Source organism: Siphateles boraxobius, unplaced genomic scaffold (assembly GCF_051911475.1).
Source record: "Siphateles boraxobius isolate OS27281-9 unplaced genomic scaffold, OSU_SipBor_1 5, whole genome shotgun sequence".
Lineage (NCBI taxonomy): Eukaryota > Metazoa > Chordata > Actinopteri > Cypriniformes > Leuciscidae > Siphateles > Siphateles boraxobius.
The window spans coordinates 8,981,529-9,000,757 of NW_027509141.1; the positions used below are offsets into that span (position 1 = coordinate 8,981,529).

General features: G+C 37.9%; 1 protein-coding gene across 1 annotated transcript in view; it reads left to right on the forward strand.

Moving 5' to 3' along the window:
- The window catches only part of arid3a (AT-rich interactive domain 3A), a 41,527-nt gene extending 23,574 nt beyond the window's left edge, over positions 1–17,953 (forward strand). The window contains exons 4-9 of the mRNA XM_077202686.1: positions 7,845–7,917; positions 8,478–8,661; positions 10,618–10,865; positions 11,123–11,380; positions 14,084–14,173; positions 14,265–17,953. Coding sequence (XP_077058801.1) covers positions 7,845–7,917; positions 8,478–8,661; positions 10,618–10,865; positions 11,123–11,380; positions 14,084–14,173; positions 14,265–14,389 — 978 coding nt within the window. The 3' untranslated portion in view covers positions 14,390–17,953. The remainder of the gene's footprint in view (positions 1–7,844; positions 7,918–8,477; positions 8,662–10,617; positions 10,866–11,122; positions 11,381–14,083; positions 14,174–14,264) is intronic.
- Positions 17,954–19,229: the final 1,276 nt, after the last annotated feature.

Consider the following 19,229-nt stretch of genomic DNA (forward strand, 5'->3'; position numbering starts at 1 on the left):
CAGTTCGAAGCTTGATCTTCATATCAAGACGTTGCCAGAAAACGTGGGCAGTGAACATTGTGGGCAGTTGCGTAATCAAGACAAGCAGGACTCTCTGTACGTTGAGATGTAGCGCAATGATTGGTGGCATTTGAATGGTTGTATAATGTATACTTTACACCCCTCCCCCCGTTCTGAATATGAGAATGCTGAAACTGGATGATACACCCAGTTTCAACAACACTCAAATGGTTTTATACATACTTGCCTGTTGCCTTACACTAGTTTGTTTGGAAACTCCAGTATTTGAGAGAGAGTGCATGTGCTACAGTATGTGTGGAAAGGGTTAAGGCCTGGGGTTTATTTTGGGCAGGTGGGTGTGGGCAGTGAGGAATGTGCCTGAGGGAAAGTGATAATCTGGACCCTGTCAGAAAAGGGGAAAAAAATCTGCCAATGTCTTTATCGGCCGTCACAGCTGGAACCTTCCAAACTGAACTCTGGCACACTTTAACAAATAAAACCCATTACTCAAGTAAAAACTCACATCGAGCTACAAGTAAACCTATCCTCTGGCATTACACGAGCATGTCCAAGGCTGACAGCTGGTCCCTCTCCTGAACCAGCTGGGACACGGCCAAAATAAATACAAAGCTTCTGTGTTTCTGATTATGTTTGATACTGATATTAATTAATCGTGTTTTAAGGCATGCTGCCAAAGTCTCTAGCATGACTATCTGTGCCTGCCATTAAGTGACTTGAATAAAAAAAAAAGATTTATTCGCTGGTATCAAAAATGACATGTCTTAATCATTTACACACTGATTATGGCTTTATTGCTGTTGTTTGCAGCCGGCCAAGATTGTGGTTTAAATTCATTGGGATTGTTGTGATTTGCCTTTTTTTTTTCTTTTTTTTCTTCTTCTATATGGTAAGGTTAAATTCATCCTCTTGTAAATAAGATTTAGTCACATGCTGGATCTTAAAATTGTTTCGGCTGATTTTTGTCCCAATGCAAATTTTCCTCTTGGTGCTGCCAGGTGCGCACGGTTTCTTTTTAATTAAATCGTCCTCAGTCTGAGCAGAAGTCATATAGGAGTGTATATCTATATGTACTCACGGTCTAGGTGGTTTTATGCAACTTCCTCTTCCTGATAACTGAGCTCACAGTGCCGAACATTTATTTAATATTGATGTTAGCCTTTTCAGGATGTAGCCATTTGAATTACTTGAACTCCATTTGCAATGCACTGTATATATGTTTTTAAAACAAACAGCTAAATTCTGATTGGTCGACATGGCTGAAGACGTTATTCACTTGAATGTCTGTGTATTCTATATTATAGTGGCAAGTTGCTACAGTACTTGTCAACCCTAAACAGTCTACAGTTGATTGGATTTCAAAGGGAGTGTCACTGATTTTGTGATTGACATTACTACATACATTTTTTTTTATTCTAAATATTTAAATGTCAATGTAAGCGAAATATGTAATATCTGTTACTTGGGTAAAGTAGTTGCATGAACTAATTTCAAATGTGTGATTCACATATTTATAACTGCATGTTGGTATCAGTCATACTGAAGAGATCGGACTGTAATTTTCACCCATAAATAAATTCTGTCATTTACTCACCCTCATGCTGTTCCGAACCATTTGAAGAATGTTTTCGATACCATTGATTTCTGTTGTATGGCCAAAAAAGTACTTGGATATTTCTCAAAATATCTTACTTTATGTTCTACAGAGGTAAGTCACACAGGTTTGGAATGACATGAGGGTGAGTAAATGATGATACATTTAATTCATAATACTATACTACTGTATATGGTTAATTTGTTTTCTGTGGTTTAAGGTGATAACTGGTTTTCCCACACAACTATATTTGAGGAACTTTTAGTTTACGTTGCCATAAACCAACTGGATGTATTGTTATTCTATAATAGGAGACTACCATGATATCATATATGAAGGTATAATAGTTCTCATTTTGTAGCTCTATAGAATGTTACACTTCCTCTCGCACAAACTTCCTGAGAAAAGGAGAAGTATACTTTGATGTCCGCTGTAAATGTGAACAGCAGGGCAAATGGAGCCCAGATGGACCGTAAAGAAAAGGGCTCTTTAAAAATTCATCACACCCTCTACAGGCAGTGGCCATTTTAGTGGTTTTAACATTAAACATTGATTTGCTCACTGCAAATTGTTAGGGGGGTGACCATTAAAGGCACAAAGCTGTGTGGAGCTTGGAATCTTGATTATATATTTTTTATGTGGTTTTAGTCTCTGGTTTGATCCATTGTTTCTTCAATATATCCTACTTGTTTTAAAAATGTACATGCATTCTTGCTAATTACTCATGGTATTGTCAATTTGTTGTTGTCATACACTTACACGCTTGTTAATTGGTTTGGTGTCCTCGCTTTGTTTATATCTGTCAAACTGTTGTTAAATTGCAGTGTTGCTAATTACATTTGGAATTTTCAATGTTCAATTTTATCACTTGATTGACTGTCAAGTTTTCATAAACTCTTGCTAATTATGTTTTGTATTATCGTTTTGCTTTTATCGCTTGACCAGTTGTTTAATTGCCGTAAACTCTTGCTAATTATGTTTGGTATCGGTGCTTTGTTTTTATAGTTGTAGAATTGCAGTATGCTTGCTTTAAATACATTTGGTATCACTTTTTGTAGTTATGTGTATCTCCAGGTTCCACTCTTTGTTTAAACAAATGAAGTTCTCACAGTTCCTGATGTAAACATATCAGTGCCTCATTTGCTTAATTCCCAGATTTGCTTTCACCGCTGACCTATTATCAGTCAGCCGTTTAATTATTCCTGTCTCGGAAAGGAATCTAGACCGTGAATAAATCGTCTGATTAATGTCGACTTGACATCATGTGTTCATATTTATTTCAGACATACATCTCCCATAGGTATTCTACAATTCAAACAGCTTTAATTGCACAGACCACTTACCCATGTCCGAGCAGGAAAACGAGCACAAGAATTACTGTTATGAGGAGTAGTTCATAGCTGGATATTGTCCAGGCATTGCTGCTGCTTCTGAGCTGATGTCAGACATAGGGTTCTAGACACTGGAATGTAAACAAAGATGGCCGAAAAGCTTAGGCTAGCACTTTTTTCCATTGCATCACACTTTCTCTCAAGCTTTTTGTTAATCAATCTGAAATGGCTCTTGCTCTTTAAGGGAATTTCTTACATTTGATAAAAAAAATTTTTTTTATTCCACAATGAATTGGGGGGGGGGGGGATGGGGGGGGTCAGTACATGTGGTTCTAAATGTAGAAGAATGTGTACATTTATTTATGAATCATGATCTCTATGTGAAACCGTTCGCCCACGCAGATTTTATTTACAAATGTTTTTGTACCTACGGTTGGTGAATGAGGGTAGTTGGACAAGTCTGGGATCAGAAGTCAAATGTTTGACCAATTTCTAATTGATGGGGATGAACAGGCCATGTGACTGCGAGACAGTTCAGGATAAATGACTGGAGCTGTTACAATTTCCAATGTAATTGATTCAGAGCAGATAGTTTCATCCTGTTGGCTGTCTTTATTTCTGTCTGAGCAGGCGTCTCAAATTTAAGTTAATTGTGACATCTGTGTAGTTCATTCTATGCAACTTTTTTATATTTCTGTGACTTCAGAAATAGAGTTTAATTTAGGAAATAGTTGATAAATGTTGCTTCTATCATTAAGATCTTTCAGGCATTCAGATTTTTAATGCGTCCGTTCATTATTAAATCAACATAAAACAAACAGTTAATATCACAGTATACAATAATGATTGAATCATCACTCTTGGATTAAATAATACTTCATTGTGGTGTATTAAAGTTGAATTTAGGTAGAGTTTGATAAAGGTGTTTTTTGTTTTTTTTTCTCAGTGATTTTATACTATCTATTGAGTGTATTCGAAACTTTGAACTGACTTTCAGCCCACACAGATTTCAGTATGGGTTATATAAAAATTAAATTTGAATAATTTAGCCAGAATTCAGAGTTTCAGGTTTCTGAAATCAATTTCTCGTTCCCTGCAGGTGTTTCTGGTTAGGCGTGGTTTAGCTAGGGACGTTGTGACCCTCTAGTTTCTCTCAGTAATACAGAAACCACAGTCTCCTTTGCCCTCAATGCAACCCCATCACTCAAATGAAGTAAGATTGAGGCGTCTGAGAACAGGAATCTTCGAGATTGATACTGTTCTTTTGTGCTTTCATTGTTACCCTCCCCCACTTGGGCCTCACTTATTTCCGGCCCATCCTCCCCATTGTCGTTTTGCCTGCCTCTTGAGGTGATTGGCAGGTGTGAAATGTTGCTGCGTTGTTTCGAGGGCAACAGCTCACGTGTCATCGAAATACAATGTCAGACCTTCTCAATGTCAATCCAAGGTATCCAATTCAGTATTCATTCATTCACTCGCTCACTTCTGAATACCTTTTGAGAAGTAAACCTAGCCCACAAAAGCATTTCACACCTTTATTACATCTTTGTTACTTTTAACATGATTATTAGGTGCATTCCTGAATTCAAATAAGGACGCAAATGCTCGTTTGTGTTCTGTCGGTTAGGTTGTTCAGTTCATTATGTTGGATGTTTATATTTGCATAGCTCTGACGTCAGTCATTACTACTTTTTTACCACCAAGTTTGATTTAACATTTAGAGCCTAAAATTCATATCCAACCGACTCTTTTTATGGTACATTTCTCCACCCTGAATTTGTGGCACATTCTTCCACCCTGTATTTGAGGTACAGTCAGATGTCTCTGCTTCCACCCGCTTAAAACAGATAAACAGATGTGTTTCCATGGTATGAGGGTGGGGGCTTAGGGTGTATCAGCAGAATTTGGGGCAAAAGGATCTATAGCTCTATCCATTGGTGAGAGCTGAAGTCCCCTGAGAGGGAGATCTCAGAGCAAGTGTTAAAATCTTAATTATTGGTTCCTGTTTACCTGCTTACTTTAAGGAAGCTTGAATGAGTGGCCACAATACTAGATTTGAGTCACAATTCCGATAAACAAAAAAAAAGGATGATCACAAGATGGAAACTGGAATCTTAGATGTTCCCAATCTTAGATGACTGTGACATCATATAAAAACAAAATGGCAATGGCTTCAACAATTAATCTCACATTTTAAATTTGATGTCACTTCATAATATGCAATTTATGATGTGCTTTCCTTGTTTCAATACTTTGCTAAAGGAAAAATCATTACATTTTTACACAATGTCCTCAGACATAACAGAATATAGCTGTGAATTCAACTTGTAATTATTATTTATGACAAGACATGAATGTCGCATTAAGTACTCTTATAGTATTTTCTCCATAGCTATATAAACTAACGACTCTTGTGAGCCAGTTTTCTTTTTTTAAGAAAAAATATTAAAATTCATATCCAACCGACTCTTTTTATGGTACATTCCTCCACCCTGTATTTGAGGTACAGTCAGATGTCTCTGCTTCCCCCCACCTAAAACAGATGTTGGTTTAACACATTGTTGGTTTAAATTGGGCTGGCTCATTCACTCTGAATCACATTTTGTGATAATCATGTCATGATGAATCATAAGTCATTTTATTTGGTCAAAACTTGAAATGAATCAAGAGCAGTTACAGTTTTGTGAGTTCTTAAGGCTTTTGAGTCTTTTGAGATGAAACTGTTAAATTTCTACAAAAAGCCACCCAGCACCCCATAAAACCAGCCACCCATGTTAGGTATAGTTCACCCAAAATTGAAAATTCTGCCATTTATTACTCACCCTCAAGTCGATCCAAACCCGTAAGACTTTCGTTCATCTTTGGATCTTTTTGATGATCTGAGAGCTTTCTGTCCAAAGTAACTACCACTTTTGTAACTAGCATGTTTGAGCTTCTGCATGAACCAATGAGGTTCATTCTCGTGTTACACAGCATGTTTGAGCTTCTGCAAGAACCAATGAGGCTTGTTCTTGCGTGCCAAGCAGGTTCGGTTGAGCTTCTGTTTATGTTCGCTGATCAATGATTATATGTGAATAAAAGTCTAAATTAAATCTGTTCATCATATAAAGTGATGGAGTCTCTTAAAAAAATTACTAAACTAATTTATTTTTATGATATCTTTGAACTTTTTGAAGCGTCAAAGTGGTAGTTGCTTAGGCTGTCAATGGAGGGACAAAAAGCTCTCAGATTTAATCAAAAAGATCTTCATTTGTGTTCTGAAGATGAACGGAAGTGTTATGGGTTTGGAACAACATGAGGGTGAATAATTAATGACATCATTTTAATTTTTAGGTCAACTATCCCTTTAAGCATTACATTGAGGTATTCTTAAAAAGACCTAGAATTTTATGGGGGGCTGGGTGGCTGGTTTTGTACAGACTGGCAGGTAAAAGGGACACAGAACGCACCCTTATTTTTTTCTTACCCATAATTTGACTACCTGAGTACCCAACTGAAAATAGAGAAGAGGCAAGCCATTTGAGAGATTTATTGTGTGGCACTCCTCAAAAACGCATATATCCTGTAATTAACCCTCTGCTGGCCCCCAGCATCACCTTTACACTCAAATCTTGAATCATAAAGGTCCTTCAGGTATTCACACGTTTCTTTATAATATTGCTTTAACTGAAACCAAAGATCTGATTAAAATACCATTTAACGTTACATTTTTAATGTTCATTAATGAATCATAAAATGAAAAATGATTGTTCAAAATAGTTATATGCATTGGTATAGGATCACTGTATACAGACTATGATAATTACTAAATACTGCACCACATATACTGTATATTGACTACTTTTTATAGTATTTGAAACTGAAAAGTTTATCATTGCATAATGCATTCAAAGTATAGGATGCTGTATTGTTATAACTCGACCTCTCTACATCACTTCATCATGTTGCATATTTCATTCAGCCAATGCTGTCCAGTTATCGCTTTTTGAATTAGTTGTGGACATTGTTATGAAAAATGATAATGAATAATTTAAATATTAATAGTAGTGAATATTCGATTCAAATAGTGAATCGAAAACTTGTCATCGTGGAACAGGTATTACTTGTGGCTCATTCACTGCAATACGCAAGACCTTACTTTTCCACTGCATTGTTGTGTATACTGTTCTGCACAATGTGCTTTGTTTACTGCTCATTTTGGAAAGTATCGTTGGTCATAGTATGGTAGCATGCTGTTCCAAACATGGCCATGGTAACAGCTGTAATGGATAGATAGATGTCCTTTTTATTTTTTTTTGTGTGGTGTTTGTTAAAAGCAATAGTGCACTTGAAGTTAATGAATATGGTTCAAGCACGAAATGGGGGTTATGCACAACAAACTTCCATATTCTGTAAAACAGGTCGCATGGCTTCCGGTTCAGGTCTTTGTATGTGCTTTGTTAAATATTGAGCCGTTTTATTCAAGATAACTTCAAACTTGGAAGATGAGCATAACCGATGTCCATTGCATGGATGATATCTGAAAGTTTTTTTAGTTTTTTCTTCTTACTAACATTTAGATGTTTAAATGGAATAAAACGGCAGCAATAAAAAGAACAAGCTAGGTTAACTTAACCGATTACCATAAGTCCATAGATATCAGTATCAGTTCACACCGCAGGCAACACTTTCCTCCGTAAAGCAGATGTAGTGAGACCTGTTTTCCTGTTTGTTCATGTGAAGTCTGGCACTATTGCCTATTGCTAGCTAACCGTGCTGTTTAGCCATGACTTCAAAATATAGCTTGGCCTCTTGTGCTTTACTGCTTAAATAATGCAATTCCTCATCAGGAAGTCAAGAGTGATGAACACATTTTCATGCACTGTGCTTTTAACTTTTTTTGTCTGTTTTTCCTTATGCAGCTCTATGAACTGGACAGTGACCCAAAGAGGAAGGAGTTCCTGGACGATCTGTTCAGCTTTATGCAGAAGAGAGGTATGTGTAAAGAAAATCACCCTTTCCCTGCTCAGAAACATCTCCATATGACATCTTGCAGAGTCCGTTATCAGTCAAACCTGTCCAAAGTCTGCCCCTTATGCACCCACATCAACACCCAGCTCATCTTTCACATCTCCACGGTGATGTTAATGTGTATTTATATCAAAGCACTGCAGTTTCCTCTGTTTGTATCATGTTGAACTTGGGCTATGGCTCCCACAGTCACATGTTAGATTATAAACGTGGGAGTGCTAACAAATGTCCATGTCATGCTCTGGCCTTGGAACTGTTGAAGCATGTGTTCCCATATACATTTACATAAACCCTCTCCACTGGCTTTGGAAAATGTTCTCCAACACCTGTTAAACCCTCTCCTGATTAATAAATTAATGAGCTGTGAGAATTTTATCAGCCATGTTTTTTATAGCACAAACAACCTGCTGCCTAGGAAAAACGCTGACATTTTCCCAAATACAGACTCATATGGGAGTTTCTTTCCTTTTGTAGTGTATATTTGCTGCTATGACGCTCAACGCAGCTGTTTGTTTTTTGTGCAGGGACCCCAGTGAACAGGATTCCCATCATGGCCAAGCAGGTGCTGGACCTCTACATGCTGTACCAACTGGTGACAGAGAAGGGGGGGCTGGTGGAGGTCATAAATAAAAAGTTGTGGAGGGAGATCACGAAGGGCCTGAACTTGCCGACCTCCATCACTAGCGCTGCCTTCACTCTCAGAACACAGTACGTACTCGCTGACACCTCCACCTTATATGGTCATTATTTAAAGGTACACTATGTAACTTTTTTTGGTCGAAATTAACACAATTTAAATGAGTCAATACAACAATCTTTCTTCCAAAATGTGTTTTTGTCTTACCCTGATTCACTATGGTAAGCCTGTCAGAAGTGTTTATATTTTAAACCTGTCTTGATTATTTCATGGGAAATTGCATACATGCGTCACTCGCCAGCTCGTATCTTGTCATATACTTAAATAGAGAATAGTGCTACTTTGACGCGTGTATGGAGTGGTAGTGGCATAGGTTAGTTGTCTGCTGGCAAAAAGAGAACGCGACAGAGCTCATAATAAAACCCGAATAAACATTGGCTTGGCTTTTCGGAGATGGCGAGAACTGCAGGATTTGAAATGTTGTAAAAGCAATGCGGAGATGCCATTTTATTACTCAACTGGTGAGTAGGGTATTTTATTGAACAGATAAATTGCCAAATGTAGCTCTCAAACAGAGTTCATTGTAAAGCATTATCTGTTGTGAAGGGTCATTTCATGGGCTTTTGTAACGCTGTGCTGGAATTTATTTTCAAGGAAGTATTGTCTATGAATGGGTATAGCTATGGTAACTTCTTCAGCTAGTCACCCTGATATCCGAAGCACAACACATTCTACTGTACAAATTATTGCTGTGGTCTGACTAAAGTTAAATTTTTAAAGGTACACTATGTAACTTCTGACCCTCTAGCGGTTAAAAACAAAACTGAAGGCATTTTGCAGAACAACATTGTTTTGGTTGAGCTTCAGCTCTGCGTCACTGTGCGGATGAATATATATATATATATGCAATAGATAGTGCTTAACAATAAATTCTGTTTGAGAGCTACATATGGCAATTCATCTGTTCAATAAAATACCTGTTGAGTAATAAAAATACCATCACTGCGTCGCTTTTACATTTCAAATCCCTCAATTCTCTCCATCTCTGAAAAGTCGAGCCGATGTTGTTTTATTATGAGCTCTGTTGTGTTCTGTTTTTGCCAGCAAACACTCCTGTACAACGGTTTTTAAAATGGGTGATTCCACTGAGGTTTGAGATTTAGCTGCTCCATGTCAATCTTTCTCGCTCATTGTGACAACTAACCTATGCCATTTACACTTTGGGATTGAGACTACATAATACCAGGTGACTCCAGCGAGCCCATCCCTGTAACTGTGCGTTCACAACGCCGCCGCAGAGAGCGGCAAAATTCGCTCTCGCCGCCCTACCAGCTATGCTGTGGAAATATTCGTGGAGGCTCTGATGCTCTGACGTAGATCTTTCTTAGAACTTCATTTAAAGTGGCCGTAAAGCAAACAAGCATGTCGATCGTTATTTTTGCAGAAAATTGATCGATGGAAAGCACTTAACAATTGTAGTGACATGTTTGCTAACGAAATAAACCAATTAAAAGTCATGTGTGTGATGTGGCTTTTGTGTTCATGGTTAAGTTCTATCCTAATTTACATTCCCGCAGAAAAAGTGTATTTGAGCGAAAATCTTGCCTATAAATAGTGTTGCGCGCCGCCTTATCAAATTCAAATGATCAACCTCTCCTCTATTATGCTTGGGAACTAATGTGGTCGGAACCAAAGTTTACAGAACTGCCTTCTCTGGAATCCTCTCAAACGGAGCACTACTACATTCCGATTCGTTGCCGCAAAACCGTGTCATAGTTAATTACCATAAAGTTGACCAGATTTCAACTCTCCTCGCCGCTCTCACCATCCAAGACACGCCGCCCTCGCCGGAGCTCGCCGCCGGCTCTCATTGAAAATGAATGACTTCCGGCCACTTTGACGCTCTTGCTGGCGGCGGTGTGAACGCACAGTAAGAGGACTGCAGGTTGGTTTGTCTGAAAGGGACAATTAGATCATTAATTAGTAGAGAACTTATTGTGTGTTCTTAATTTCTCACCCCTCTGCAGGTATATGAAGTATCTGTATCCTTACGAATGTGAGAAGAGGGGTCTCAGCAATCCCAACGAGCTGCAGGTGGCCATCGACAGTAACCGGCGAGAGGGACGCAGGCAAGGTTTTGGCAGCTCACTCTTCACCTACTCGCCCAATGGAACACCCACCATGCTCTCCTCTCCCAAACTCGCCATGCCACCCATGGGCATCGCCCTGCCCACCAACGGATCCTCCATCTTATCCTTACAGAAAATTAAAAAAGGTAATTTGGTTTTCACTGTTGGGGGCACTATGAAACCTCCTCTCAAAGAGTACTGAATTTCCTGATCAAAACACAGGCGAAGAAGCAGCAGAAACAAGCGAAAGCGATCGTAAGCATATCCATATGTAAAATAAATTAAAAAATGCTGGTGGGGAAAGAGTTAACGACATCTTGGTGTACACGTGTTCTTTAATGTTGCCATATGGTTTGCTTTATTTCAAATGTGTTTTGTCTTTCTATCTTTTTCTCTGTTGTAGAGGATGACGGGGTTCGTCTGCCAGTGTCTCTGGCCAGTCAGACAGTAGCTGCGGCCCAGGCTGCAGCTGCGCAGGCCACCATCGCACAGGTAGCTGCACTGGAGCAGCTGCGAGACAAGCTGGAGACCGGCGAGCCTCCGGAGAAGAAGATTGCACTACCACTAGAGGAACACCAGCGGCTACTGCAGAGAGCTCTGCAGCACAACCTGCTGGCCATGTCGGCACAAATCCCTATGAACATTCGCATCAACAATCAAGGTACTGACACTTTAACATTCTGGGCTACAGACAAGAGATGAACCAAATATATCAGTAAGGCTGTGCTGACAAATTTTAAAACCAACTAGACCAGGGCTGGGCTCCACTGAGATCCAATTTTCTTGCAGAGTTTAGCTCCAACCCCAATCTAACACGCATGCCTGTAGCTTTCTAGCAGAGATGGTCTCATTATTGGGAGATAACAGGGCTACAATTGGAGGAAGCGTAACGGCCAACTTGGATCACAAGTTTCTGGATAACCAATCACATTACAGCCTTGAAGTCATGGAATTTCTTTTAGAGTTATGCGACGGTTAGTCACTGTTTGCATACAAAAAAGTCTGATTTCTTTTATAAAACAGAAGTTTTTCCTAAAGTTTAATGGCAATGGCAAACATGTTGAAGATTAGCTGATAGGCTGTTGAGTCATTAAATAAGCTGTTTTCCAACAAAAGCAGTTTATTCAGTGTAGTGAAGCCTCTACTCCTTTGACATCCATTCGAAAAGATTTCTAATCTACATATAAATACACACACACACACACACACACACACACACACACATATATATATATAGTGCTGTCAGGTAAATGTGTTATTAACAGCGTTAACGCAAACCCATTTTAATGGCGCCAATTTTTTTTATCGCGCGATTAACGCTCTTTTTGGCCAAGCAAACTTTGTAGTTTTTTTCACATGCTGTTGCAACCATAGACATAATAAATACAACTAGTAACGTTAGAAAAACTATAACACCAGACCGGATCTAGCTAGACCGAAAAAACAACAACAGGCACGTCGCACACACTTGTTTGGGCTTGCGATCCGGCCGAAGAGTAGTAAGCTAACTTTGAGTGTGTTGTTTCATGACAAATTTAATTTTTTTCATTGGTTGTTGCGTTAAATCTTACCCAGATACAATAGTGATATTTTCTGATTGGCTATTGTGTAGCTCGACTAACAACACCAGAGGAGACGCGTTTGATTCCTGCCGGTTCCATAGTGTGCGCGGCACGGCCAGAGAAATTTTGGGAGCTGCAGCATATTAAATGTATTATAAATAGTTTTTCTGCGTGAGAAATACAATGTGTGGCGTGAGTGCGTGACAAAAGACCGAAATGAGTGACTGTCACGCTCAATGCGTGACACTTGAGAGCCCTGCATCACAGCACGTCCAGTCTGAAATACCTCTTGATGGCCAAGCACACAGCTGATGCTCCCCTCGTCAAAGACAGGCGACAATGGATGACTTCAGTCAGAAGCACTGCACATGGATACCACAACTAAGAACAAACTTACTGCCGATTCACTTTTCCATGTTGATAAGAGCATTAAAATGAGACAAAAATAATGGGACAAAAAGAAATCAAGGGACATTTAGAATAGATAAAAATGTGCGATTAATTGCGAGTTAACTATGACATTAATGCGTTTAATCGCGATTAAATATTTTAATCGTTTGACAGCTCGAATATATATATATATATATATATATATATAGAATGTTACACATTGTATATATTTATGTGTGTGTACAGTATATATGTGTGTGTATGTATGTATATATATATATATATATATATATATAAAGTATCATATATATATTCATATACATTGTACGTTGAAACATATGTGAAACATAATCATTACAGTTAGCCTACATAGAGTTGCCTCAATTTGCATTCTTACTGTGGTTTTATCTTTTCCCATAAACGCCAACCAGAGAAAAAACACCTTTTATAAAACGTCTGGTGTTTCAGGGAAACCTGTGTGTGGAATATCCAACTTGTGGTTCCTGAGGTTATGAAATGAACTTTGTGTGTGTTCTAGTGCAGTACTGCAAAGCCCCTCTTACATCATCATTCACTGGAACAAACTATTTTGTATAAAAGGGTGTGAAAATATCACCACAGACTTAATTACTGGCATGTGGTAAGTGCACTTTGCAGATCAGTAGTTGTCAGGTGGAGATGTTGTCTCCTTCTGTAGTGTGTGAGTCATTAGTCTGAGCTCTCATTATCCCACAGTAGTAACTCTAGTACTGTTCTTACTAAATACTTTTCTTGTGTATGAGGAAAGAGGATGTTTAAAAGTGCTCTGATTAGATCTTATCAGAGCTGAAAGTTGCACTGATGTATTTACTCTTAAGGATGGTGGCATGGGGGATCTGATTCATTAGACGACTGGAGGTGTTGACCCGTTTTAAACCGCAGAGACAAAAATACAAGTCAAAGCTTTTCTTTTGTGGGGAATCCCTGCCTCAACACAGATTGATTTCCTTTTCTTGGTTAAAGGTGTTAAATACTAGAGGTTTCACCTTGCATATTTTATCGGAAGATGAATAAGAGACAAATTCCCCTTGCCACTGCATGTGAACTGTTTTCATTGTTTTTTAAAATTGCTAGACTGGGAAATAGCTGAGAAGTAGCGTCCCCTACTGGTAGCCAGTATGCTTTCAGATTATACTGTCTGAATGCCACAGAGGATTATTACTATTGCACATACTTTGGGTTAGTGATTTGTATAAATCCCCACGTATTAAATGTTGTGACTTAACTTGTACTAGACTGGTTGTGTTGCGTAAATAAGTAATAGCTCATGCTACTTTTTGAGGAGAGTTGTGCTATTACTTTTCCAAAGTGGAAAAAAATGAATGTGCTTTTATTCAGATGTAAACTGTTGTCAAATGTTTGTTCTCCATCAGAGAGCAGACCAGACTCTGCCATGAACCTGACTACCAATGGCCTAAACAGCATCAGCATGTCTTTGGAGCTTAATGGAGTCGTCTACACTGGTGAGGAGCCTGTCACCACATATATTTTGTGCGTGTGTTCAAGTTCTCCCTCGTTTTGATTGTGACCAATCTTCCTGTTTTCTCATAATAGGTGTTCTCTTCGCCCAGGCCGCGGCGCAGACGGCTGCATCTAACAAATCTTCCGCAGGCAACAGCGGGCCTCAATCAGTTCTCCACACGCCTACCTCATCCTCCTCCAACAACCAATCGCCTTAGCACCTCAGACTCTCTCTCCCTCAATGCAAAACCAAAACCTCAGTTACTACAGAAGATATGCCAAAAACTAGTCAGGAATAACTGAATCGTTCTCATCTTGAAGTACACTAGCTCAGGTCTTTTATTTACACTCTCCTTTGTTCAGGAGTCAAAAGAAATCTAAAATAACAACAGAGTTTATTATAAAGATAATGATATATTATGTATATGCAAAACCTGTGAATAATTTATTTCTCTTTCTGTGAGCTCACTGTCTGGCGTTAACAAGGCAGTAGGATTCTGCTTTTTAGGGTTTTATAATCTCTGACTGATGAAAGCTTTTCATCTATAGGCAAAACCATAGCAATAGTAGGATTGTTATAACGTGTGATGCGAACAGCTTAAGGGTCTGAACTAATAATATATTATAGATTTTATTTTCCCCGTGGATGTATCTGCAGTGCCTTGTGAAGGTTTTTCCTGAGCACACTTTGAATGCGCTGTTGACAGGCGAACGCCTAAACTTCAGCACTAACACAATACAACGTGCATAATGATGTGGAGGTTTTTAGGTTTTTTACATTCATTGCAAGTATTCAACCATTTGATTTCCCATCTTAGAGGTGATGGTGTTAATGATCTTAATTTCAGTCAGTGAGCACTCATGCTAAGGAACTCATTAAAAGAAAATCGTAGGCATGCATTTGTAGACGTGTATAATTGCATTCATATCGTTTTCATTATTCATGTTTCTTTTATTTTTGCCTCTTCATACTGGCAAACTCTGGAGGCTACTACGTTCTCCATGAGCCTCGCAAAGGTGGCTGAGGTATTGCAGGACCGAACAGCGTTACCTGGAACTGCCACAGCCCACAAACTTTTTTGGCCCGTAGTTGCTCTAAAGTAGAATTGAAACTAGTTCAGAGGTTGTTTTACTTGTTTGTGTATAACTTTGTGGAGCTTTCACTCAGATCAGTGGTTTGGCTGAAAATAATCACAGTTTGACTCAAAGCATGACAGTGTAATTATACGTTCGTTTCAAGATTTAAACAAACAATTCATCCTGTGTTTGATTACTACACTAACTGGAGATTTAGTTTGTCACCTCATCAGGTCTTTTAGCTTAATGTAACGCAGTGTTGAGTGTCATTGAGGGGTCCAACAACACAGCCTTTGCTTCATCAGGCAGGGCAGTTCTGGTTATGTATTTTTAACAAAAAACAACAACCGCACAAATCAGAGAACATTCTAATTCCAATGGGATGTTTTGAAAGTGTCTTGAGCAGAATGGAATATTCTCTTCTAAAGGGATTTGGTTTCAGGTGTTTATTTTTTTTTAGGTTGTTTTTAATCATGTCATCAACTGTTCCGGACAGTAAGGAGGTCTTTTTCCTGTCCTTATCAACTTGTAGCTGCAATTTATGAATTGTCAAGCTCTTCTAGCATTACACTGTTTGCAAGGTCGAAAACTCACTTGGCGGGCATCTAGGGGTGAAACTTTCTTTTGATTGATACAAACATGGTAGTCTTTCATCTGAAACTGAATCATTCATTTTGCATTTCAAGTTAGTTGGGCGTTAGGAAAATGGGGTTTCCAGAAGCTTAAAGCTGTATTTTTATCCAAAACAGCTTGCAGGTACAGATTCTTTGGAGAAACTTAGTTAAATGCCTTGATCCTTTATTTGAGATCAAACTTGTGGCCTTTGCTTTCACTGATGAGATCCTTAACCGTCAAGCTACCACATCCCCTTTTCTCATTTTAATGCTCACTCTTGAAGCAACCCTTTATTATTCACAAGGACCATAGTTGCTGTACAGGAAACAGTCTAGAAAAGGTTAATACTGTTTCTGTCTGTATTGTACAACTGTACATATTAGGGTTTTTTTCTATTTATTTCAGGACAATTCATTATAACACACTTCAAAGTCATTACTGCCAAATCTCTACCTCAAAGACTCCTTTATCGGCTCAGAATCGTTTGCAAGCCTTCCCAGTTTGCCACTTTTCACATGGATTTACCTGCTGTGAAGTAGAACAGGGCATGCATGTCCACTTTTGTTCTGTTAGTTTGAATATATTAGCCATGATATCCTTAGTGCTTGTAAAAATGCCACATTGGGATCATGGCATTTTTCCTCTATGCTGATTGCAAAGAGAACCTTTTCCCTGTTTTATCTGCCAGTCTGCCTTTTAGAATCAAATCCCTCAACTTTTACGTGACCATTGTCATGTAACAGTAGTTTATTATTGTAATGGCCTTTACCCCGTGTATTTCGATCAGAGATGCTGTTTTTTCTTTCTTTCTTAGGAAACAATACTGTTACCACGCAGAGTAAGACCGATACACACAACACCCGTTTAAAGCAGTTGGTATCCATAAGAGGGATGTCAGATCTGTTTTCACTTTGATGTATGCCTTAAAGTATGCACATTTTAAAAAGTAAATATAGCATGCTAATGTAATCAACTTTATTGCAAGGACAACCAAAATTGCTGTACAATAAAACTTTGCTATTAATGCAGGATGCCTTATTCTTTGATATTTCTTTGTAAGCTTTTCTCTTTTCAGAACTTAACATTACACTAAAAAAATCAAGTAATTCACTTTTCCAATACATAGACAGCTGTGAAATTTAGGATTTATGTTAAGAAAAGGCATTTGTCGTCTTCTCAGGAAATACAATTCTACCTCTAGTTATACAGAAATGTTCATCTTAGTGCTGTGGTCAGTGTATATAACGTTTATTTTACCCTTTTATAATGGTAGTGGTAAATGTTTCCCTCTGCACACTGACTCAAGGGTTTTTATTAATTGCAAGCAATGTATTTTTTTCTTTTTAAAAATCTCAATATCCTTTTTTTTTATGTGAGTGCTTTTGAGTTTTGGCTTGCTTAGTTTGAATCTGAAATTGCTCCTCGAGGAGAGACCAGGTTTTGGTTACGGTGATGAACGTACCACTGATGCACCATTCTGTGTATTTCCACTTGTGCGTTTTTAAAACGCTTGAATTGAGTAGTGTCGACCTCTTGACTGCTTCAGGGAGGAAGGACAAAGACAATCCTTACATATTTAATCTGTATCGATATGTAACTGGGGGAAAGGGGATCCGACGAATGTCACAAAAGTGCTGTTATGGCTGGAATATTATAGATTCAAAATACTCTATAACCTATATTTTAGGAAATCGGCTCACAACAACTGTACCTCTCAGTCTGAATGCTGAAAACCCAGATAATGACAAAAAAAACACACACACCTCAACACATTTAAAACAAAATGCAGTTAACAGACGATTTTTTTTCTTTTTTAACCGAAGTTATTGCCTTTTTTATATGTTGTAATGTAATCGTAATTCTGGAGCTTCAGTTTGGGTGTCTGTCTTCTGTTGTGTTCAGTATGTTATTGCCCTGTTTAAAAGAGAAAGTTCGTGTTGATGAGTTTTGTTGTTTCAGAGTTTGCAAAATGTACTCTCCACGTTTACATTTTATAATTGTCAAGCATCAGATTTTTCAATGTTTGATTTTTCAAAATTGAGATCTTCAGCTGTTAACATTGAATACAATAAAATGTAATTCTGATGTAATGTTGCTAGTGCAGTTCTTGATTCTTTTCCATTTAAAACCCCTCCATATTATATAGTGTTTCTAGTTCAGAGAGAACTTTTAGAGTAGGTACAGAATGATTATTTGTCATCATGAAACAATGCTATATTAAAATGCACATAAAGTATTGTAACGAAGTGTTGGAGATGATGCTTTACAAGTACTGCGAGTTAATCAGATTACTTTTTTCAAGTAACTAGTAAAGTAACGCATTACTTTTACATTTACAATAAAATTTCTGAGTTACTTTTTCAAATTAGTAACGCAAGTTACTTTGTTTTCCCATGTATAGACTGACAGGACAGTTCTTTTGTCCCCATGATGAGAGAAATCAGTAAGTGCAGAGGAGTTGTGCGCTGTGTGTACATGATGCTTATTGTAGTTCTAGATTAACATGCATGTTAATATGTGAACATGCATTTGCTCATCTCACTTGCACAAAAACAGATTCATAAAAATAGGGAAATGCAAACTCTGACCTGCAATAATTAATTGTATGTATTTAATCTCATTTTATTAACCAATGTACCATACTAATAGTCAAAAATTACATCATTAAACATCATAAATAATCATAAATAAAACATCTTTTTTTTTTATTGCTGAAGTAAGAGAGTTGATCTTTCTTCTGGTTCTATTCTTCAGTAATCCAGAACAGCAGCACATCTGAAAGGTTTGTTTGAGCTGCGCCTCTACTGTACATGAATGAATTTGTATTTCCTTTTGCATTTGCACTTTTGGTGTGATAGGGCCTTTACATTTGCCAAAAATATAACTTTTTTTTGTTATTAAAAAAAAAAAACAAGCAAGCCCAGCCCATGTGAGAAAAGGTAACGTAACACATTACTTTTCATACTAAGTTATGAAATTAGTTACTTTTTTAGGAAGAAACACAATATTGTAATGCATTACTTTTAACAGTAACTTTTCCCAACACTGGTAACTATACACTTAAATATGCACACATTTTCAAATGATATCAAAGGTAACAGACCCCAGAGAACATTTTCTTATTTTTTCTTATTTGTAATTGAGCCTAAATTTTGAGCATAAACCCAAAGTTTTGACCCTATAACCTTCAGGTTAGACACCATATTAAATTCAGATGAACAATGTATGGTGATAAACAACACTACAGTCCATTGATTGCATTTTTTAATCCCTCACAGCCTTATTTTACATTCCTGTCGAAACTTAAATGTGGCGGTACCCTGATTAAGGTTTATTTAAAGGGATATTTAATCCTCTTCCATCCAG